The 25224-nt window shown below is 37.3% G+C and overlaps 1 protein-coding gene across 1 annotated transcript; it reads right to left on the bottom strand.

The window, feature by feature from the left end:
* Positions 1-20099: 20099 nt before the first annotated feature.
* On the bottom strand, positions 20100-21391 carry LOC143430484 (uncharacterized). Its single transcript, XM_076906796.1, has 8 exons — positions 21349-21391; positions 21253-21284; positions 21177-21205; positions 20883-21110; positions 20599-20839; positions 20368-20557; positions 20304-20323; positions 20100-20195 (listed from the first exon to the last, which is right to left on the bottom strand). Exons 1-8 carry the CDS (start codon positions 21389-21391, stop codon positions 20100-20102), a joined length of 879 nt encoding a protein of 292 aa, XP_076762911.1.
* Positions 21392-25224: the final 3833 nt, after the last annotated feature.

Below are 25224 nucleotides of genomic sequence, written 5' to 3' on the forward strand. Positions count from 1 at the left end.
GATGAGAGAATGCTTTCAATTAAATAAAATAATTAAATTAGACCTAAAGAAATTGTAAAAAGATTTAATTTTTCATTGTACATATATATGGAGAAGTTTTCAAATTATACGTTAAATAGTTTGCTGCTACTCGTCGTAATCTAAAACGCGCATCTTCTTGTGATGGATCGGTTGAAAATCGCTTTCGTCGCTTGAAGATAGGATTTCAATTGGTTTGTTTTTTGGTACCATAAAGTCGGTGATCAGTTTTTGTGACGACGGTTGACTGGTCAATTGCTTGTAAACGTCACGATAGTGAGACATGCATGATCTCAGCTCTTTTTGGAATTTTAAGCGTCTTTCGGCATTGGTATCTATTTTAAGAAAATGCGTTTCCAATTTTTTCGAAATCTGGATCCCTGCATATATTTTATCCGCTGTAATAGATTCCGGTTCTTCTTGTACATTTTCATAATCTATCAAACTATTGATAATGTCGCTATCATCGACAGCTTGGTCCTCAATCATCTCGTCCAGGTCATTATCGTTGAAAGAGTCAAAGCCTTCTCCGCCAATGTTATGTGCGAGCGCACTAATTTCAGATAATAACGTTGACGCGTTTTCGGTAACGTTTCGTTTAATTACACATTCAGGCCAGATCACTTTCCAGCACGAATTTAATGTGTGTTGTTTGATTTTTCCAATTGCTGCAATAATATGGTTTATGCAGTCTAAAATTGAGAATTCTTTCCAAACCTCAGTTAGGCTTAAGTTATCGTCCTCTAGCTTTTTAAAAATGTAGCTGAAAGTTAATTTGATATAATGTTTCTTAAAATTTGCGATTATGCCCTGATCCAGTGGTTGTATAAGGCTGGTCGTATTTGGTGGTAAAAACACCATTTGTATATTAGGATGTTCTATACAGGGATGACCGGGTGCATTATCTACAATTAGCAATACTTTAAACGGCAAACCCATCTCTTCCATGTATTTTTCAACTTCTGGTACAAAACAATCATTGAACCATGTTGTAAATACAGCTGATGTGACCCATGCTTTTTTATTGGCCATGAAGTGTACTGGATATTCAGATAAATTTACGCCTTTTAGCGCACGTGGGTGTAATGCTTTATTTATAATAAGTGGTGTTAACATCTTTGCACCAGAGGCATTACTGCAAAGAAGAAGTGTGATTCGGTCCTTTGCCGCTTTAAAACCACTTGCAGTTTTCTCCGATCTCGCAATTAATGTTCGACTGGGCATCTTTTTCCAGAATAAGCCAGTCTCATCAGCATTAAATATTTGGTCTGGGCAATATCCACCATCATCAATGATTTCCGCTAATACTTTGCGATAATTCATAGCAGCCGTTTCATCGGCGGACGCTGCCTCGCCTTGTATCTTCACATTGTGAAGTGCGTACCGTTGTACAAATCCAGCAAACCAGCCGTTGCTCGCAGAAAATGTCACGTTTCGTGAACAGGATGACGAACTTGGTTCTAAGTCCTTCAGTTGGTTGAAATAATGTCTAGCTTTTTCTTGAATTAATTCTTTGTGAACGGGGATTCGTTTTTTGGTCAAATCTTTAAACCACAACAAGACAGCCTTTTCCGTCTTCTCTAATACAATATTTCTCGAATACGATGCTCTTTTACTACTGTCATTTGTTGCACTATTAAAAGATTCATATATTTTATTCGCACGTTTGTGTATAGCTCTGATCGTGGATTCACCTAATTTAAATTCATTAGCAACAGCTGTAGATCCTTCACCATCTGCTAGTCTATTTAATATTAGAATTTTTGTTTCTAATGGAATTGTCTGTCTTTTTACTTTCTTTTGCCTATAATTATTCATTGTAAGGGAGTGCTTATGTCTAAAATTAAAATAAAAATCATAAAAACTACATATAAATAGAAACAAAAGTAACTAATTTATTTACCTTTAATCTCACTATAAAATGAATCCTTAATCACGTGAATCGTGGATAAAACTCTGAATACGAAGCGTATGCTGTTCGTGCGTCGAGCGACAATATTGTTTACGTAACTGACTCTGCATTGTCAGGAGATTGTTTAAAATAAATGAACAGAGCATCGCGAAATCCAGATACATCGTTGTCAAGGAGACCACGTAATCAGAGTTCGTCCACAACATGTATATGTACATTGATAGGAAACATTAAATTGGTGCTAACGCCGTTAAGATTCATATACCGCATAAAAATAAATCGCACAAAAAAAATCGCACAAAAATAAAATCGCACAAAAACAATTGCACAAAAACAAAATCGCATAAAAAAGGACCGCACAAAAACAGGTTTTACTGTATATACAAGAAATGTCAGCGGGTTTTGTGTCAGACGAGAACGTGAGAGGCGTGCTCACGACGATCCGAGCACTTCTCGGTGCGACTTGAAAAGAGCGATAAGGGGAGTTTGTAGAAGAAAGGTCGGTATGCGAACATAGCACGCACTATATAGTAAGATTTATAATTATAAATAGACAAATCTAAATATGGAGGAAAAGATTTCTAAAGCTGAGCTCAGTCTAGTTTGAAGCTTCGAGCAGTACACATAGATCTAACGAGTGAGAAAATCGAAAAAATGATTCTTTTCTTAGTGAATGACATTCCTGAATAACAATCAATGATACGCCACAAGTTTGTCATAACACTAATTGACCAATTGAGGGGCGATTTTCGTGTGTCGAGAACGCGTCCATCCACATCTTCTGCGGACAATAAAATGGACAACAAATTACATATTCCCAATATGGGACAAAGAAAACGAGACTGTGTTGTGTGCTCTAACAGGAAAACACCTGGTGGCAGGCGTCAAACAAATTATTATTGTGAAACATGCACTAATCAGCCTGCAATGCATATTGGGGAGTGTTTCAAAATTTATCAAACTATACAAAATTATAAACAATAAAATATTGATTTTTTGCAAATATACATTCCTCGATCTCAACCAATTCATTTAAGCCCAATATCATTATTATACGTTACTTAGTTTCAAAACTATAACAAATAATACGAGGGTCTGTAAATGTTCGATTCTGCCGCAAAGTGGCGCTGTGTCGTGGGAACGCATTGTTATCTCTTCAGAAAATTTACAAGTAGAAAATACTCGGAATCGTAGCCGCCACACTTGTGTTCTGCCCGTCGCCGCTGGCTCTTAATGGACTTAACACTTTACCGACCGATAGCGGTTCGAACATACTATGCCCTTTTCACCGCCCACTCAGCTGCAGATCTTTCGAAACACCGGCTCGGTTTCGGCCCAGAGCTCTGGTAAAATTGTACGCTTTGTGTTATTGTAGGGTAACCAAATTTAATAAAATCTTTTACTTTAACACGTTGGCGCCGGCATGACCCACCGGTGGCCAATGCTTGTCTGTTCCATGGGGCGGCCTGACCCACCGGTGGCCAATGCTAGATTGTTCTGTGGGGCGGCATGCATCACCGATGGGTCACGCTTTTATGTCAGAAAATAGCAAATACAGTACAAAATATACAATAGTACAAAATATTAGTTTATTGATTTAACATAATAGAGTAACATTTTAACATTATAATTAATATAAAACAACCCATACATTGTGAATAATTAAATATATCTATCTATTTTTTTTATGCAATTTTTTGAAACAGCCTAAGCAAAGTGCCGGTTTGTCCGTACAATAATTGCAATAGGTTGTCACTTTTTTTGTTTTATTGCTGGCGTACTTGGTACCTTTTAACTGTGCCATGCGTCTGTAGCATTCCTTACATCTTTTTCTCACCTTCCTCGCGGATCCTTGGTACGAAGTTAGAAAATGTGTTTTTTTACTTGTAATTTCACGGCGGGGATTTCTTGTATTCATTAAAAGATAATTAATAATTTGTTCCCTAAATTGTAAAATTTGTAAACGTCTGGTTCCCCATTTTTTATGTATATACCAAGCATTTACCAGGCAAGTTCCGCATAACAATTCGATAATAATTTTCTTGTACCACTTTACTGTTTTACGTAAACAATTGTAGTACGAAGACATCTGATCCGATAAATCTACTCCCTTTTTAGCATCGTTATAACAAAAAAGCAGTGTCTGGTTTTAGTTTGTCATCTTTGCCACGATAATAATGCACTCGTGATTCGGTGAAGTACTTAGCATACACAGCGACCTTTTATCTGTCCATTTCAAAAATTTGACACCGCTGCGATTTTCAAATGACATAATGTCGCCCCGTTTTTGCTTTAATTTTGCCTGTGGCGAAAGAAATTTTTTATTTATCTTGAAAGTGCCACACATATAAGTTCTTTTTGTGAGTAATTCTTCGGCCAAGGGAACACTTGTATAAAAGCTGTCTGTAAATAATATCCGGCCCTCGAATAATAAATCTCCTATCAGTCGCATTACTATGTCGTGAGAATGTGCTTTTGCAATTCTCACTTCATTTTTCCCGGAATAAATATGTAAGTTATATGTGTAACCTTCCGGAAGGCAAAGTTTATATATTTTAAGTCCATACTTGTGACGCTTACCTGGTAAATATTGGCGAAAACTGAGGCGTCCTCTCCACGGAACCATACTTTCGTCAACCACTATATTTTTACCCGGTTTGATTGTATTTTTGAAAGTGCAAATAATTTTATCAACTATATTTCTCATTTTATACAATCGATCCCCAGTTGCAGCAGTAGTATTATCAGTAAAATGTAAATATTTTAATATAGATAGAAATCGATCGCGCTTCATCGCGTTTTGTATACGCGCATTCGCATACATTTCTTTTTTTGACCAATATAACCTAATTTCGGGAAGCCGCACTATACCCATTATTTGTAAAATACCAATAAAAGTATTTATTTCGTACTTTGTCACAGGCTTCCAACCTTGTTGGTGTTTCCTGCTGCTAGATGCCTCATTGATAATGCATTGCACTGCATATCTATTGGTTTCTTCAACGATCATATCTAATATATCGTCGGTAAAGAATAATTTGTATAATGCAACAGGATCGTCGCAGTCCGTTTCTTCGGCTAGAAGTTCTTCTTCGTCCGAATACTCCTCTTCTATTGTGCTTTTTTCTGCTATGGCTTGCCATTCCGCATCAAGATTTTGCTCCTCTATGTCAGACTCCCAATCTTCTTCCTGCGAGGTATTTTCATTATTTTCTGTGTCTGATGGGCTTGAGAGTATCCTTGGTCTTCGTGTATTGCTTCTGATAACGGGTATGGGCTCATCGGAGGAATCACTCATTTCCATATCCATACTATCTATTATTTACATAGGCAAAAATTAAAAATTAAAAAATGCTAACCGCCTGCTTAGAAGGAGAGAAAATTTTTAGTACCGTTATACTTACTGGATGAAATATATGCTCGTGAAATGAAACTCGCACCTCTCAGGAACTTCATACAAGTCACAGAACTCGAGATGCACACTAACTACAATTTTTTTCTCTTGCCGTCAACTCTGAACTCAGTAAAACTCACGTCGTCGTCTAAATGCTCGATAATGGTTCCTCCTTATTAGGTCACGCACTATATATTCAAAAAGTGTCAACTGGGGCGTATTCGTTTCCCAAAAAGTCACACATTTTCTCCACTGTGCGTGGGCGGCCCTATACTTCTAATTGGGCCGCCGAAGATGCAGAGGTGGGTCAACGTTCCCCCAACTAAAACCCACCTCGAGGCCCGTGATTTTCCAAAGGAAAAACAAATTGTTCTCTGGAAAACCACGCGACAGTCCTCGGTTACTTACCCGGCAATATATATCTTTTGTTTGCAACCCAGGAAACCAAATACTATTGGGGCCTCGAGTGCCTGGTCGCCTGGAAATCGCCAGTCGAAGATGCGACAAAATCGCTGCTTGCACTCAACATAATTTACGACAAACGCACCACTATTTCTTTTTCTTAGTGCGACATTGACCATATTCGCCGTTTTAGCTTTTTACATTTTCCGGCATGCGATAATTAACTTTCTCTAACGGCCTCGATGGCACATGCGGAAACCATAAACCGGGGATTTCCGAAGGGTCCACTGCCTTTTACACCCTGTTTAGAACATCCTGAACACGCGTTAACAATATAAAACCGTTCACATTGAGCAGCACAATCTGGTGCCGCGCCGCCCCATGAGACGAACCGCTAGTTGAAGCGCCGTCCCACGGAACGGACAGCGAATATCCGCGCCGGCGTCAACGTGTTAATCATATTAGTGTTAAACAATATTTATTTTATCTATTACAATCGTTTTTAGTTTATTATTTACATAAAATATACCATAATTCATATAACAATATTTGTCGAAAAAAGAAGTTGTTTAATATTTTTTTAAACTATGATACTGCTCGAAACAGTTACCTTTGTGTAGTGGGACGTTGCAGTATTTACAAACGAAACCTGTTCTGCTTAGTTTTTTTTACTTGCACAAACTCTGCATTGTCGTAGGGGCTTTTTACATCGACCGCTGGTCACTATATTTACCAGTTTAGGCTTTCCAAAATTTGCCAGTCTTCCGGGAAGATCAAATCGGGATGTGGTTTTTGTCGGTTCGGAATTAGGTAGATCCTTATCTTGTTCTTCAGTTTCGCAGTCTTCTATCAATGAAAGTGCTGCTTTGTGCAGAAAATTTTTATATGTAATCTTTTGTCCGTTCAGAGTTGTATAGACTTTAAAGGAATTAAAAAGTGCACAGTTCATGAAGAACATTACGACACGTTTCGTCCATTTTTTTGTTTTCCTAAAAATGGAGTAATAGGACAGATATTGGTCTGCGCGATCTACGCCCTTCATATATTTATTATAATCTATTATTGAAATAGGTTTCTGTATGAAGCAATCTGATGTCCTGCTTCTGTTTCTAGATTCCGCCATTTGTGCAGAATGTATTGTCGAGATCATGTGTACGTTCCTTTTGCCATTATTCCATACTTGTAATAAAATATGGCCATTTCTAAGAAATTGATGTTGGCCTCTTGAAAATTTGTCAGTTTGAAGTATTTGAGGAAGACCTCTGTTCCTTCGAATCGTCCTGCACACTCGCAATTTATTTTTTTAAAAAACTTTAGCCATGTTGACACTATTATAGTAATTATCTTGATATATATGGTGCCATATGTTCCTATACGGTCCAATGACCGATAGTACAGTCTCTTCTATTTTTTTTCCGTCAGCGACATACACACAAAAGTTGGATACGTATCCTGTACGAGCTTCAGACAGCACTCTGACCAGTATTCCGTATTTTGTAATTTTTGCAGGATTATATGTTTTGATTGACAGTTTACCTCTCCACGGAATTAAACATTCATCTAGAGACAATTGTTGATCTGGTTTATATATGTTGTTAAATTTTTCCTTGAAGTAATTGATGACAGGCTAGACCTTCACCAGCCTATGCGAATTGGGAGAAATATCGTTATTGTTACAAAAATGCCAGCTTTGCATTATTTGTAACAATCTGTTTCTGCTCATAACCTTTGAGAAGAACGGCGTTTCTATAGATGGGTCTGTAGACCAATAATCATAGAGAACATCCTTCTTCACTTGTCCCATGAGAACGATCAGGCCCAAAAATTTCATCATTTCAGATACCGTTATGTCTTTCCATTTTTTCGTTTTCAATGTAATTCTATATTTTTCCACAATTTGATAATGGTACCTGTTAGACTCCCTCACAAAGTGCTCAATTAGGTCACTTCCAATGAATAAATTCATAATATCCATTACGCTTTCAGAGGAACTTGACATAATTTTTACGCCAGAGCTGCCTTCGAAAAGTTCCATAATTATATTCTTGTCATTCGTTGACCATGTATCATTGTTGTCTTCAACGTTATCATTTATGCCCTCGTCTTCTGTGGTGTCTTCTGAATCACTGTATATTAGCGGTACAGGACGTCGCTTTCGAATCGCTATACGACTGCTATCACTTTCGTCATCAGTACTACTTGCTGAACGGCAGTCAAGACAATCTGATAAATCGTCGAGATAAAACTCACCGACACTATCCTTTTCATTCATTTTTAAGGGCTAAAAAGCACCGATTATCTCAATAAAGAATGCGAAATGCTAGCTGCTTGCTACTTGTCAGTCTAACCTCACCAAATCTAACGGAAAGATTCAAAGTCTATTAATCGACGACCGGTTGGTAAGCGTTGTGGGGCAAAAGTCGAATAATCGACGGTCGGTCGGTAAGCACTGTGGGGCAAAAGTCGAATAATGGACGGCCGGTCGGTAAAGTGTTAAGAGTGCGGTTTGGGAAGAACGGCATTAGTGCTTGATTCATAAACTCCTTGGCTGTTCAGGCGCGCTCGCTGCCATGCCAGAAGAGCGGCCTCCTCAGAGGATCATCAGGCCTTCTGGTTGACAATTGATGCTGCTTGGCGCTCGTCATATCAGTTTCGGTGCTGTTTTTGGTCGCGTACCCCGCGACCTCTGGTTTTAGTACACCCTTCCATCCTGCACTGGAAGGGTGTTTCGGAGGAGTTTCCGAAATTGATCAAATTGGCTGCTGATTCGAATCATACCAGTTGTCTTCGACGAGCCAGTGAGCCCTTCAAATTCATTATTTTCATCCGAGGCTTTGTTTATCATTCTTGGATCAACTGTTTCTAGGTCGAAGGGGATGGCAGCCCTCAAGACCGTCAATCGCAGAGGCAGCTCTTGGTTTCCCCTCCGAAGAGGGTACTTGTGGCGAGAACCAACGAAGAAGTGGCTGCTTCCTAAACTATGACCTTTAAGACCTTCAGACTTAAGAGAGTCATAGTTACTCCCGTCGATACCCCGCGCTTTTTTTAATTGCTTCACGTTGACATTCAGAGCACTGGGCAGAAATCACATTGCGTCAGCACCCTTGGAGGCCATCGCAATGCTTTGTTTTAATTAGACAGTCGGATTCCTCTAGTCCGTGCCAGTTCTGAGCTGTGCGTTAAATGACGACCGAAGAGGACGACAGCTACGGCGAACCACCGCTGAAGCTTCGCAGCAAAGAAGATCCGTGGGAGGCCAAGGCACGGGACCGAGCTCGGATTCCTGGTTACGCATGGACGAAGCATTGGCTCGTTCAGCTCACCCAGGCCCGGCACGTCAACCAAACCCACTTCCCGACCAAGCTCGGCACGTCCCGCTCCTCAGAGCCAATCCTTATTCCGAAGTTACGGATCCAATTTGCCGACTTCCTTTACCTACATTAATCTATCAACTAGAGGTTCTTCACCTTGGAGACCTGCTGCGGATATGGGTACGAACCGGCGCGACACCTCCACGTGGCCCTCTCCTGGATTTTCAAGGTCTGAGGGGAAAATGCGGACACCGCCGCAACTACGGTGCTCTTCGCGTTCCAAACCCTATTTCCCAGCTAGAGGTTTCCAGGGAACTCAACCGCTTATACAGAAAAGAAAACTCTCCACGCATCTTCCTACGGCGTTTGCAGGTCATTTTGGGTTACCCCGACGAACACTCTTATGAGGGCCCGGATTAGTATATGGTTCCACTGCCGGGTTCCGGAATAGGAACCGGATTCCCTTTCACCCAATGGGTGTGTATCTTTCGCTCACTGTTTTTGTATATTGTTCCTTCGATTGTTGCTTTTAGTACACCACATTTACGTAAGATTTTTCTTAGGGCTTAGGATCGACTGACTCGTGTGCAACAACTTGTTTACATGAAACCCTTCTCCACATCAATCCTCCAGGTCCTCGCTGGAGTATTTGCTACTACCACCAAGATCTGCACCGACGGCGGCTCCAGGCAGGCTCACGTCCAGACCCTTCTGCGCGCACTGCCGTGACCCTTCTACTCGTCAGAGCCTCATGAAGAACCGACACTCGCGTGCCTTCCCACTTGCCACTGACGGCGGAGTATAGGCGCGACGCTTCAGCGCCATCCATTTTCAGGACTAGTTGCTTCGGCAGGTGAGTTGTTACACACTCCTTAGCGGATTCAAACTTCTATGGCCACCGTCCTGCTGTTTTAACCCTTAGAGCTCTGAATACTCCTGGCATTCAATTTTAAGCAGTAAACTTAATTAACACATTGTTGACCGGCAATTTTACTGAAAATTTATCTCATGTCTCCGGGTATTATTTCGTAATTCGATGTGGAAGTAAAACAATAAAAATAAACTTTAATATATTTTATTTATTATCCAACTTTTAATATTTCTTTTTCGTATGATAAGCAGTATAACAATCACCTACGTGTAATGGTACACAACAACTTTTACAAATGTATCTAGTTTCGCTTCGTTTTCCCTTTGAAGAGCATACTCTACACGCTCTAGTCGGATTTGCTTTTCTGGCAGTGACTATTTTTTCTAGGACGTGGTCTTTTACTTGTCCGGAAAGCCTGAAGGGTGTGTCTTTATAAGGAGCTGTTTTACAAATTCGAGAAGTGTCAGGTGCAATGCTACATTCTTTGAAATCCACACTTATCCATTCCCTAGCTACTTGCAGTAGAAATTTTTTGTATCCTGTTTTATTTTCTGGCAGATAGGTACAGTACAGTTTATAAGCATTGAACAAGGTGCAGTTTATCAGAAAAAATGCTAATTTTTTGTACCATTTTACAGTTTTTCGTAAAATACTGCTGTTCGCCAAGTACTGATCTGCACAATCTACCCCTTTCATATGTTTATTGTACTGCAGTATACACGTAGGTTTGATTGTATCGTGCATATAATTTTTTTTTCGAATTCCACTTGATTTCATAGAAGCATCATGAATAGTTGATATCATCCGTACTTATTCATCCGTACTTTTTTCTATTCTTTTATCCTTCCAAGCAATAAGGATAACAGGTCCCTTTCGTAAAAAAGTCATTTCTCCTCTGTGTAGACTTTTGGATTTTTCTATCAGGATCTTTGGTAAGCCACGGTTTTCCCGTATGGTACCACACACCAGTGTTTTCTTTCTGAGTAATAGCTCGGCTGTAGATACACTGTTATAATAATTGTCTTGGTATATATGATTCCACTGACCAAGATACGGCTCCAATACAGACAATATTGTTTCTTGCAGCTTTTTGCCCTTCCCCGAGTAGACCTCGAAGTTGCATATATACCCACTCTCACTTTCACAAAGCATTCTGATCAAAATTCCATATTTCGTTATCTTCGCTGGGTTGTATGTCCTAAAGCTGATGCGTCCTCTGTATGGTACCATTGCTTCGTCTAGAGATAACTCCTGTTTGGGTGTATATAGGGACTGAAATTTTGGAATAATATAATTCAAAAGTGGTCTAATTTTGCAAAGTCTGTCATTGGGAGATGTATGTTGTGTATTATCATTTAGATGAAAAAATGTAAGAATTTGTCCAAATCGCATTCTGGACATAGTTGCTCGAAATATTGGTGCTTCAACTAAAGGATCCGTTGACCAATAATCTCTCCAATGAGATTTTCTGGTTTGGCCCATCAATATTAGTAATCCAAGAAACTTTTTTATTTCATTAGTGGTAACTTCTGTCCATGGTACCGTTTTTGCAGAAATGTTATGTACCTCTTTCATTTGAGAATGGTACAAATTGGTCTGCGTAACGACTAAATCAAAAAAAACCACTATCAAAAAATAAAGCCGTCACCTCACTGATAGTCGGCGTGTCACCAAGCTCAATATTTGCACCAGGAATATTTAAATAATTCTGTAAGTATGGTGTAATATCATGTTCGTTCCACTCTTCTTCCAAATCGTCGTCACTATCTGAAGCTATTATATTCCTTTTTTTATATTTCGGTGGCCTAACATCAGAGTCGCTATCTTCTGATACAGAATCATTTTCACAGTTACCACAATTTGATTCACAATCACTCGGATAATCAGATAAAGCATCCGCGTATAATTCATTTAAAGATTCTTCATTACGTTTCGCCATCGTTTTCTAAATTTTTTTAATCATTAAATACTTTATACAAAAAAAGATTTGGCGGGTCTTATAAGCGAGAGAAACAGCTTGTGTTATATTGACCAACAATTGCACTGTATGGTCACCAACAGAGAAAACAACAGCGATGCGAAAAAAAAACGCATCACCAGTATACTCGTGGCCGGTCAACAATGTGTTAAGTAAACAGTAAAACTTAATTATTAAACAGTAATAAAACCTTCAATTTTACAGTAAACTAAAAAATTTAATTTGATATTTACAACAGGAATTAATAATTTAATTGTGTGTGAACAATTTCAAAACAATTATCAATACATAGACTGACATCGCATTTTTTACATTCGTATCGCGTATCGCTCCTTCTGTTACTTCTTATGCAAACAACACAATTTCTTCTGGTCAACTGTTTTGCGCCCGCACGATTCTCACTTTTCTTTCTCCAATTCCTGTCACGCTTCTACTTTGTGGATATTCTCGTAAAATGTCTTTCACTAGCGCTAAATGGAATTCACTAAATTTTTATTTCGTACCAGTACAATTTTTATGTAAAATATGTGCATTATATATGACTAAATCTAACAAGTGGAAAAACAATTTCTTATACCATTTTAGCGCTTTCCTTACTGAATTAAGTGTACTTAACGTCATATCCACTCTGTCTACAGCACCCATCTTGGAATTATAATCCGTAATACACGATGGTTTCACGATGGTCTTTCCTGTGCGATAATCTTTCTTCCCAGTTTCGCTCAATATAGCTTCATGTGTAGAAGACAACATCCAAACCTCTTTCTTGTCATGCCATTTCATTGCCAATAAAATGTCAGTTGACCGGTAGCAAGTTTCTCCTCTCTTCAATTTATCGTCCATGCAGGGTATTTGTCTTCTGTTTTTTCGAACTGTCCGTAATGCGTTGGTTTTCTTCTCGCGTAGCAAAGTATACAATAGTGCAATTTTGTACCAATTGTCTGTAATCACTGTATGGCCTTTTCCAAGATACGACTGAAGGAGCGTCATTACAACATCTCCAGAGATTCCAATGACTGTGTCACTTCTCTTGATGCTTGTTTTTTGGTCGGTATACATTATAAAGTCCAGTACGTAATTAGTTTTACAATCCGAAAGAACAAACTATTTAATGCCAAACCTACATCTTTTGGATGGTATGAACTGTTTAAAATAACATCAGCCTTTGTAAAGTAAAAGACTTTCGTCGATGCACAGATTTTCGTACGGTGCGAATGACTGCGAAAAGGAAGTTTTTATCTTATGGATGACATGGCCGTATTTTGACTAACGGATCGTCCATGGCTGTACTGTTATCGTTGAAGTGACATAATTTTGCGGAAAATATCGCTTTTCAGCAGCTCGTCCGTCGACCAGTACTCCTTCAACGAAAGTTTCTTCAAACGCGACATTAGCATCGAAATACATCAAAATCAGAACATTTCGCAGACTGAAGTATCCTTCCAATTCTTCAAACGGAAACTCTTGTTATAATCCGTACATTGTTGTACGCATTTGTAATAATTGTTTGTCTGCTCAGTGATTTCACACACTAATTCTTTCGGGAACATCATCATAAAGGCGTCTAAGGGTGTTGATTTTGGATTTAATTCCCTTTACTCCTGAATTTTGGTCGTTAAAGATATGTATTGCGGGAGTTAAGTTCCTTTTTGACCAGAATAATGTTCCATCTTGATGAGAAGTCTCGACATTTACACAACAGTGCAGGTAATTATTTTGAAATCTAATTGGTTAGAGAATGGAACGAAAAATCGGATTTCCGTTTTGGAAATTCCCGGGGATTTTTATGACCCTAATATTGCCCAACCGCTGCCTAAGGAAGGCAAATTACTAACGAGTGCCCCTGTATTAATTTTACACGAAAATGACTGCATATTGATTGAAAAAGTCGACAAACGCATATATGCGCCCTTAGTCCAAGGCGATGACTTAGAGAAGACACATAAATGCGGCCGTAAGCTACAAGGATGACTTTTGTCAAACGCATATATGCGTCTATAGAGCTCTAAGGGTTAAGCAACCAACGCCTTTCATAGTATCCCATAAGCGTCGACTTAGGCGCCTTAACTCTGCGTTTGGTTCATCCCACAACGCCAGTTCTGCTTACCAAAATTGACCCACTTGGCACTCTGATCCGAGATCTCGTGGCTTCATAGTTCAAGTTTGTTCAAGCAATCTAAATTTTATTATTAATTGATATAATCCATAAAATATATGCTCTAGATTACAAATCAATGATCGAAATAATAAAAAGAAGAAGGAAAAATAGAATTGAAAGGAGTACTTGCTCAGAGTGCCATATTTGCAGAGCACTTACCACTCACAGTTACGTAAAATGTACATACCGGACGCCTGCCTCGAAATGAAGAACGACGCACAGTACCTTCTTCGATGGATATTTATGTTTCTGTTTATGTTTATGTTTATGTTTATTAGAAACTACTGATCTCCTGCTCTACTATCTCACGGGAAAATATGATTAAAAGCAACTTTGCCGAATTGAGCCGTTTATTTTGAAAGTGGCATAAGTCACTTTGTTTTTAAGTCGAGATATTTAAGGGTTTGCGTTTTAACACGTTTAAAAATATGGATGCTAACTTTCGAGAAGATTTACTTGTATTTGTTATCTCATGATACTGATATTTTTCTCAGTATAAATAATTTCGTATAAACATTAAAAAATCACCACTTTTTATTACGGTAAAGTGACTTAAGCCACTTTCAAAATAAATAGTTTTGGAAAATGATTGACATATATTAATTTTGTCCGACGTATTTTACTGAAGTGATGTTTTGAAAAGCAGTAATTTACTAAAATTATTGAATAACTTACATATATAATAATAATTCATACCATCAACATATTTAATATAAAGGTTTGATTTAAGTATCTTTTATTTTAATATTCATAAAATACAAAAATAATTAGTTCATTTTGAAACATATGTAAGTATAAGTAATTTATATGAAAATACATCAGTTCAATTTAATTTTCGTCATCAATAGGAGTGATTAAGTTCTCGGAAATCGTGTTTTGTTTCAAATTTTTAAAATAACTGTGGTATATTGGGGTATATAATTAAGCAAGTCCATCATGTCTTTGTATTTTGCTGAAGAAACTGGACGAGATCCAGCGAATAACGGATCCATCTCTATTTGTGAATAACGCTTAGGTCTCCCTCTTTTTGGTGACAAATTCAAAGTTAGAAATTCATCTTTTTCATCTAAAGATAGTTTATAAAACATTTTATAGGGAATATCATGGTAAAATCGTATCCATTGAATTTTTAGCCAATTCACTTTGTTTTGGTCTGTATTTACTGTCCTTTTTGAAACAGATTTTTCCAATGATTGTGTTGAAATAAAATCTTTTTCCTCCATCTTGTGTACTGTGAAGGATTTTTTTCGGCAGGCGGCTATCACAAATAATTATCTTCATCTGATGAAATCACTCTCATATGTCTCTTTCTGGGGTTAACACTTTTTCTCATTTTAGAAAATATTTCTATAAAATAATAATGCGCATTGAAAGCCACCTAATTCCATAACTAAAATAAGTATGTTTTACCTGATTCGCTGTCTGATAACATCATATAAAAGTAATTTTAATAAAATAATGCTAATTATGTGTACTATATTAGATGTCACTATAATATAATTTACAAAACTTCACTATTCTTTCGCACTTATAAAAATAAGTCCAATAATTACAACTTTTTTAAAAATACTGAAAATAATTCAAAACAATACTTCACACATACTTTATCACATGTTTCTATTTCATTCACACTAAACCTCGTAATTAATTTCCTGAGTACAGCGACTTACGCCATTTTCAAAATAAACATGTTTGTTATACCGTTAATTACCAACACTTCTCTTGAACAAAATCTCAATAGTTCTCAACTTTTTGATTGCAAATTTCTTAAAAATGAAAAGATACAGTTGAATTGTATTTAGTGTTGCCATTAACTCGATTTTTTTGAAAAAGTGACTTATGCCACTTTCAAAATAAACGGCTTAATTAATGATCCAGTAATCAACTGAACTTCCGTTATTTGAGCCCATCTTTTATATGTTTCACAATTTGTTTGGAGGGGATGAATTATTTAGCCTAATTACACCAATACTTTATTAATCAATAATATTTAGTATAATTACACGTAATTTTATTATAATTTCTTAATTAACAGAGTATTCCCTCAATATCCCACAAATTAATACTGTATAATAAGATTACGTGTAATTACACTAAATAATATTGATTAATAAAACATCCCCTCAATACTTTATTAATCAATAATATTTAGTATAATTACACGTAATTTTATTATAATTTCTTAATTAACAGAATATTCCCTCAATATCCCACAAATTAATACTGTACAATAAGATTATGTGTAATTACGCTAAATAATATTGATTAATAAAACATCCCCTCAATACTTCATTAATCAGTAATATTTAGTGTAATTACACGTAATCTTATTATAATTTCTTAATGAACAGAATATTCCCTCAATATCCCACAAATTAATACTGTACAATAAGATTACGTGTAATTACGTTAAATATATGGATGAATTATGGGAGTTGAACTGCTCTGATTACGTGATATTGAAGTCTTCTGGTTACATGCTCCTGATGTTTACCAGATGTAGTTACCTTGAGGTATAGTGTTATCAGATGGTATCACACCCCCCTTCTTAGCTTCGTTTTCACTCCGGGGAAGCGTATGATCTCCATGTTAATTGTTATGGGCAGGTGCTCGCTTAATGTGTGAGGAGTGTTTAATTCCTGGATAACTGGGCTGAATGTTACTCTTCTTTCTTGATTTAGTCTTTCGCTTCCATATCGTATTTGGTGTTCGTTCACATTCGTGTTTTGGTTACAACAAATTTTTATACAAATATTTTTAGGTATACATTTTGTAATAACAGAAAGAAATCCCACTTTATATAGTGTGTATAAAGTTATAAGTCCTAAAGCCGCGTATCCGGTATAAGTAAGAATACTAGTAAAAGTTTCTTTTTCTGGTAGTTTCCTTTTTTCGTCTTGTAGATTGTCTAATTGTGAGTTTAATTGATCTAAATTGTCTTTATAATTGAAGCTTGGAGAGATCTTAGGTACAGATGGTACAATACTCTTTAACATAGTATCCACTGTTAATTGGATTTTTAAAGGGATTGTATAATTATGAACAATAATAGTGCTATTTTGTATGGTTTCTGCAATTTTCATCACATGATTTTCATATGTTAATAAACAAGAATGTTTCGTGGTTAATATAACAGGTTGATTAATTTCTAAAACTTCTCTCTTCTCGCATAAAGCGTTAATTGTTGCTTTACTTTGAGAAATTACAATATACTTATTATGTTGTTCCATTGGTATGAATACTAAATAATCGATTTTAAACATTGCGGTATTACATTTGTTGTTACAATTAAAATCTAATTTTCTATGGTTTACAGGTTGTGATAGTTTACATATTCTTCCTATTGGAGTCATTTCACAATTTCTTTGAAGGTCGGTATAAATGTGAGAGCCTATTTGTAAAATTACATATTCATGGTCAAAGATGGGTGTAACGAATACATTATTATATTTTTTCGGTATAGGATAGTTCCTAATTAATTTCCATTGCTGTTTGTTAAGAATCGGAGTTCTGATTTGATAAATTATGGTGTCTTATAAGGTAACAAGAGTTAAACTACTAATATCAATTATTGTCTGGAAATTCTCAGGTCTGGGTGGTATTACAAAATTTAAATGTACAGCGAGAGGTGTAAAACAGCGCAAACATTTGACTTAAATACTAGTCTTATGCTACTTGTGTAAACATTAAGTCTTAAGTCTATTCTTATTATATTCTATTTTATCGACTACTTAATACATATTTACACGGTTATCGGTTGCTTGGTAAGTGGTTAGGTACAAGCAAGCCAGCTTAAGCGTTACGTGTGTGTCGGTAATTAGTGGGAGCAGCCCCATGTGGGTTTGCGATTGGTTTGTATATTTTTTATGTCTGGGTTTGAGTGGGCTCGAAGCCTTGTGTTAAAGTTGGTGACTATTTTCGTTATGTTTATGTTTATGTTTATTAGTTTTCTACTGGTCATCTGCACTATTACAATAATAATCTTTACTTAGTACATGATCCAGTAGATGGCATTTGTAAAGAGCGCACTGCTCTTACTTTCCCTAACGGAAAAATTTCTTTTTTTTTTTATTTTCTTCTACTCTTATTAAGTACATCCTACTCTAACATTCCATTCAATACTTTACATTTTTGAACCCATCCCATTGCATTCATCCTCATATTCCTTATCTCTTTGCATCCTTATTTCATTTATCTCAATGCATTCTTTTTCACTCTCACACCCCTTTATTATTTTCGTTCTTATATACATAACACTTAATCCTATCTCTTCATTTCTAATATAAAAATATAGAAGTATAAAAATATACAAATACAAATATACTATAGCTCAATAGATGTAACAGTCTTCATATAGTAATATTATAAGGTGCCAGAGTATTTTGTTGTTCTTTTTGTTTTAGTTTTCTCTCTTTTTTCCTTCTTTTTCTTTTTTTTCTCTCTTCTTCAACTTCTCTCATTCTTCATACATTGCACTTTATTTTCTTAAGAAATGCTGCAATTATCCTGGAGATTGCTGCATTCTCCTTTTTAATATAAGTCTTTATATCTTCATCTCTTTTCACTCCTTTTTTTTCTAGTTTCACTACCAGTTCCTCTCTTTCCGTTTGATATTCTTAGCATTTCCATATCACATGATTTATATTTTCCTCTTCCTTTCCACATTCACACATGAGGGATTCCTTTATTTTTGTTTTCCCCATAAGGAGGCTGCCAGATTGTAATGATTTGCCCTGATCCTGTACAATTTTGTTATGGCGCTCCTACTTAGTTGCTCCATCTTTCGGACCACGGTTTCCTCCTTTCTACGTTATTTTCCTTGCTGAAGTATTCCATTTCTTTCCATCTTCCTTGATCTTTCATCTGCTCATTCCTTTCCTTCCATATACATTCTTTCGAATGTACCTTTATGTCCTTATAAGGCATCTGAAACCTAGGGTCTGGATCCTTTCCTAATCCTTCTTTCGCCTTTTTATCTGCCTTTTCATTTCCTTTGATTCTCAAGCTCCTATTGTTTCTTTTTTTGAATTCTATCTCCTCTATTTTGTCTATTATTTTTGTTATCTGTGGATTGTCTTCTTCCTCTTCCCTAATTTTCTTTTTTCCTTTAGTTTTCTTAATGTTATTAATCACACTTTTTGAATTTGTTACTATTGCCAAGCTGCTTTCTTTCGTTTTGTTTATATACTCTTCTATCTTTTCCAAAGCTATGTATATTGCTATTGCTTCTGTGGTAAAGATTGCCGCTGTTTTATTTATTCCTATTGAGGTTTCGTTCCATTCCTGATTGGCATTAATTATCAGTCCTATCCCGTTTGATTTCGTTCCTGCCCTTTTGGACCCATCCGTGTAGATTTTGATAGTGCTTTTGAGGTCAAACCCCCATTCCATAATTGTTCTCTCTATGATGGCATTTTTGCATATATTTCCATTACTATTCCCTTTACTTCGTCTATTATTATCTCTGTTCCTTGTTTTCTTTCCGTATTCTCCCTTGTATTTATGCCTATCCTGTCCTTTTCTTTCCTTAGAATTATATTCTTGCATTCCTTAGATCTTGTGCATTCTTCATATATTATCTCTGTGAATCCTTCCCTGTAATTGTCTTCTTCTGCTCCATACTTTTCCAATTGTTTGAGGAGTTCCGATTCTTGTAATGACATTTGCTTTATTATCATGTTACTTGCAACTAACTTTGCTCTGTTTTCCATATCTAAAGTACCCGTTTCTGCGTTCATGACGTTCGTTGGTGTCGTTATCCTGTATTCCATGGCTATTCTTAACCCTTTGCGCTCGACGACTTTTTCGGTTGGACGGCGCTGGAACTCGAGACAATTTTAAAGTTTACATTTTGAAAAAGATAATTATCGAAGTTTAAGTTCTGTAGTGGTGTTTGGTGTGATATTATACAAAACACTTACCAAGGCATTCTGAATTGCCAGGATCTTGTGGGTCATCGCTGCTGCTTCCAAATTCACTGTCTAGTACACTAATTTTTCTATTTCTCACACGCGATACGTCATTACTGTTTACACTTGCTCTACCACAAATTTAATCATGCTCGATTCAAAATCAAACTCGCCTTGAAACTTTCAAACGAGTGGTGCAAAATTTCGCGACAAATGTGTTCGCTACGACCGTCGAAACTGTACTAACGCTCGATACATCGTATTCAGGACTACAGTCGTAGAGGAATTTTACGTCACAATGTCACTTTCCAACCGAAGACATAAACAGCCTAAGGGACCTATTTACGAACCAATACTTCGTATCTATTAACTGGAAATAACGAAATTCAGCGTAAATACAGCTGTTCGAGTTGCCACGCGAAATATCGTGGCGAGTGAAAATCGCCGTTCGAGCGCAAAGGATTAACCCTGCTTGATGGACCTTGTCTATAATGTTCCTATTTCTTTCTGATGTATAACATAGGTATAAGTCATATTCTATAACAGATTTTACTAATGTGCTGTATACCACTAACGCCGTTTTGGCGTTGGTGCCTTTGTTTACCTGTGCGACATATTTTACTATTTCTAATCTTTTTTTTTTGCTCTTTCTATTGTATGCCTGTCCATTTTCAGTTGATTATCTATGGTTATACCCAAAAACTTTGCATATCTACTTTCTTCTATTATCGTGTGTCCTATCCTATATTCTTCTATCTTGTTGCGTCCATATTTTATTTTGGGTGAAAAGTTAACAATCTGTGTTTTTTCCTCTGCTATATCCAGTTTTAGTGTTCGTAGGTTTCTTATCAATGTTCTTAGTGGATTTTCTATCATGCCTTTGGATCTTTTGTATCATACTGTATACTCATGATGTATACTCATCATACTGTAGCGATTCAACCCCTTTCTCCATGTTGTCTGTAATTCCTGATGTGTAGATATTGTACAGAATTGGGGTAACTGTCGCTCCTTGTGGAAGACCTTTCTTTTGGTTACCTTTCACTGGTTCATCGTAGTTTCTTCTAACCGTTATTCTTCTCTCTCTCAGCCAGCTTTCTGCGTACTCTCTTATTCTCCTAGAACACCTCTTTTCCCTCAGTTTTTTACCTAGTATTCTGTGGTCCACATTGTCATAGGCTCATTTACATCTATAAAGGACATCGAGAGGCAAATCAACAAACAGATCACCAGCCATCAAATGACCAAAATGCTGGAGGATGGCACAAAAAAATCGTTCCCACTATTCATACTCCTCACCCTGCCGGACATAACATTAAACCACCTAAGGACTATAAACTAAATCCTTTACCATAAATGTACGTTCGAAAAGTACTTATCAAGGGCGTCAATCACATAATGTTACAGATGTCAACATTTTGGACACGCCAGCGCGCATTGCAACCTAAAACAAAGGTGCGCCAGATGCGGAAAAGATCACGACCCAAAGCAATGCGACCGCATGTAAATGCCTTACATCTATAAAGGTGGCCGTAGTTTCCTTGAGCATTCTGAAACCTTGTCTTATATAAGTGGTTAAATACGTCAAATTTCTCAGTGTACCTGCTTTTCCTGAATCCATTCTGGTTGTTATCCATACTTGTTTTCTCTTCCGCCCATTGGGTTAGTCTTTTATTAACCATTCTTTCCATCAGTTTCCCCCGCAGTTGGTCAGCGCTATCGGTCTCGAGACCTTCTTTCCTGGTTTGTCTAGTAGAACTATTGTTGATTCCTTCCATTCTTCTGGTATGTTGCGACTAGTCCAGATCTCGTTGAATACTTTCAGTAATTCTTGTTTGAATTCTATTGCGGTTTCGGAGATAATGTTGGTAAGGCGGGATGCTTCCTGCTCGATACCTTCTGCTCAGTGGAGTGTGGGTTTGTCGTTTGGGATGGCTTCATTTATGAATACTTTGTATTTGGCTCATTTTACGCGGCTATAGTCGGGTTTGCTGATTGCGATAGAGAGGAGAAGAGGGATGGTTGATAAGTCGTATATGACAGGTACGTGGTGGGAAGGGCCAGTGGTGATGGTGCAAGGGTTTGTTGCTGGGTGCTTTTTGTTTGTTAAGATGAAGTCTATGGTGCTTGGGAAGTGATTTGGAGAGGAAGGGATGAATGTGAAGTGAGTAGGGACGGAGATGGTAATTGGGTGGTTAGTGATAAGATCGTAGATGGTCTTTCCATTGCGATTTTTGGTTTTACAGTGCCGGAGTTGGTGTCTGGCATTGAAGTCACCTGCCAGAATGGTAGGGATATTTCCAAGTAATGTTCGAAGGTCTTGTATGTTGAGATAGGAGGTCGGGGGGTTGTAGATGCCTATTAATGTGAATGTGCGATTATTGATTTTGATGTTGGCCGATATTGCTTCTATTGATTTGTTTTTAGTGGATGGGGGGTGCATTGTAGGTGTGAGATTTGTTTTTTATTAAAAGTGCAACGCCCCCGCCGTATGTAGGGCGATCGTACCTGATTATGTTGTAGCCTTTGATGGTTAGTTTTGCGGATGAGTAAAGTAAGGTTTCAGTTATAACTGCTACGTCAATGTCGTTTGTGCGTAGTATATGTTGAAGCTCAAGTGCATGTTTGCGGATGCCCTGCGGATTGTACATCATTAGGGTAGGTGATTGGGTTCGCTTAGGGGCCATTCTGTTCGAATATGTGGCTGTATTTCAGGATGGCTTTGCTTTGTCGATACCTGAGTTGGCTTGCTTGTACTCCCTGATGAATGCTTTCATTTCGAGCATAGTTGGGGGAGATATTTAGGCTGTTCAATTCCTCGTATAGTTCTTGGAGCTTCAATGGATGTCTAGGCGAAGGTCGCAGGGGGTCCTGCCTGGTTGCCTTCGGAGGGTTGGCTGCTGGTGTGTGGTGCGCATCTGGCTCCTGGTTGCCTCCCCGTAGGAGAGGTTGTCCGCCCTTCTTTGGTGTTGTTGGACAGGAAGGTCGATTGCAGGGTTATGTGCGCCCGTAGATCTAATGGACTTTTTTTCCGCGTAGCTTTGCCTCGCTGGACATTGCCTGTAGCTGACAACGTGCTTCTGATTGCAGTTTGCGCACCTAACTTGGGTGTTTGCGCGGTCGCATTGCTTTGCGTCATGGTCTTTTCCGCATCTGACGCACCTTTGTTTTAGGTTGCAATGCGCGCTGGCGTGTCCAAAATGTTGACATCTGTAACATTGTGTGATTGACGCCCTTGATAAGTACTTTTCGAACGTACATTTATGGTAAAGGACTGAGTTTATAGTCCTTAGGTGGTTTAATGTCCGGCGGGGTGAGGAGTATGAATAGTGGGGATGATTTTTTTGTGCCATTCTCCAGCGTTTTGGTCATTTGATGGATGGTGATCTGTTTATCGATTTGCTTCTCGATGTTCTTTGGTATATCACATGGCTGGAAGGTGGACGTGAGACCTCTGAGTACGTACTTCCTCTTGAGCTCTGATTTGAGTCCGTACGTGTGAAATTCAATGTTCTTAAGTTTGAGCATTGCTGCAACTTACTGGTGGTCCTTGGGATTTGTGGTGTGGATCTGGGTGGTTCTGCCAGTATTCTTTAGTTGGAACTTCTTCGTTATTTTTGTCAGTTCAGTGATGAATATATTGATGTCGACCGGGATTCCATTAAGAACAATTGGTGGGGTTTTTTCCTTCGTTGGAAGTTCAGGCGGTGACTCTGGAGTGTTCGACAGCAACACAAAAGAGTTCGAAGTCGGCACGTTTGCCACTTCAGTTTCCGTGTCCATTTCCCATTGGGTGCCTGCTCTTGGTTGTTTTTTGGAGCGTGTTTTGGTGTTTCGAGAGGCTTGTTTTACTTGCTTCATAATATGAGCCGCTTATTTTGAAAGTGGCCTAACTCCATTTATCTTCAAATCGAGATATTTAAAGTTTTGCGTTTCAATGAATTTAAAAATATACGTATAGGATACTAATGATTTATGCTGCTTAAGCGTATCTAAAGATGTTAAATTTAAAGTTCCTGTTAAAATAGTGGCAATTATTAAGTAAATAACGTGCGTTTTCTTATCAACAATGGAGTTGAGCCACTTTCAAATTAACAGCCAGATTCATTATAAAATTTGAAGGTGCCCAAGTCCATTCAACATAATTTAAGATGTTTCAAATTGAAAAAAAACAATACTGAATTTGTTTTATATATGTTGAAAACACTTCGGAAACATAATTTATGCGATTCAAAACATTTTTTAATTTATTACAGAACATAGAAAATTACAAACATAAATTTATTACAAAACAATTTACTATTCGTCTACATTTTGTGCGTGTGAAAGGGATTTGAAGAAATCATGATGTTCTGGTGGTATGTATCGTAATAGGTCAATTATGTCCTTAAATTTTGCTGTTGTAATTTGTCTAATATTTTTATACAATGGTGTCAATACAATATTTGCGAACTTTCTTGGTCTACCCCGACGTGGTAATAAATTCAGGACTTTGAAATTTTCATTCTCATTCATTGATGTCTTATAGAAAATTTTATATGGTTCATTTCTGACAAAACGCATCCAACATATTCTTAGCCAGTTTACTGATTCTCCATCAGAATTCTTTACCCTTTTAAAAATTGCGTCTTCTAATAATTTTATTGATACAAAATCTTCCTGTCTCATTTCATTTACATTTCATCTTGTAATAATCTTGGGGAACGAACAGTAAATTTTTTTTTTTAATGCCATTTCTACCACGCCAAAATCTCTATCATTTGGTAAAAACGAATGCCCTGATATTAAAAATTTATGATCTATGATTTCCACATTATTATCCAAAATTAGGACAATTTTTAACCACATTAAAGCTACTTTAATGTTTCTATTTTGCCCGGTGCACATGTCGCTGTAAGCTATAATGTGTCTTTCACTTCTTAAATTTGTAATATGTTTTAAGATGCATGAAACAACTTCTTGAGCACCTCTGGATGCAATAGTTTCATCCCAAACGTACATGTAAACATTATCGTTATGAAAATTGTGTATACCAAAATTTAGAATATACATATTGCGTTTATAATAAGCTACTGAGGTAGTCAGCTTGGGATACGGTAATGCTTTTTGCAAGTCAAAGGAGAAAGCAAAATAATAATCCGAATTACGTGATACTTGCTCCTGAGCTTGCTTTAGTGAATTTCTAGCTGATTCTGCTAGTCTTAAATGAGCATCGTGTTCTTCAGTGAGTTTATTCTTTTCTTCATCGTTATTCGATGCTTTAATTTTAAT

Source organism: Xylocopa sonorina, chromosome 14 (genome assembly GCF_050948175.1).
Source record: "Xylocopa sonorina isolate GNS202 chromosome 14, iyXylSono1_principal, whole genome shotgun sequence".
In the NCBI taxonomy this organism is placed as follows: domain Eukaryota; kingdom Metazoa; phylum Arthropoda; class Insecta; order Hymenoptera; family Apidae; genus Xylocopa; species Xylocopa sonorina.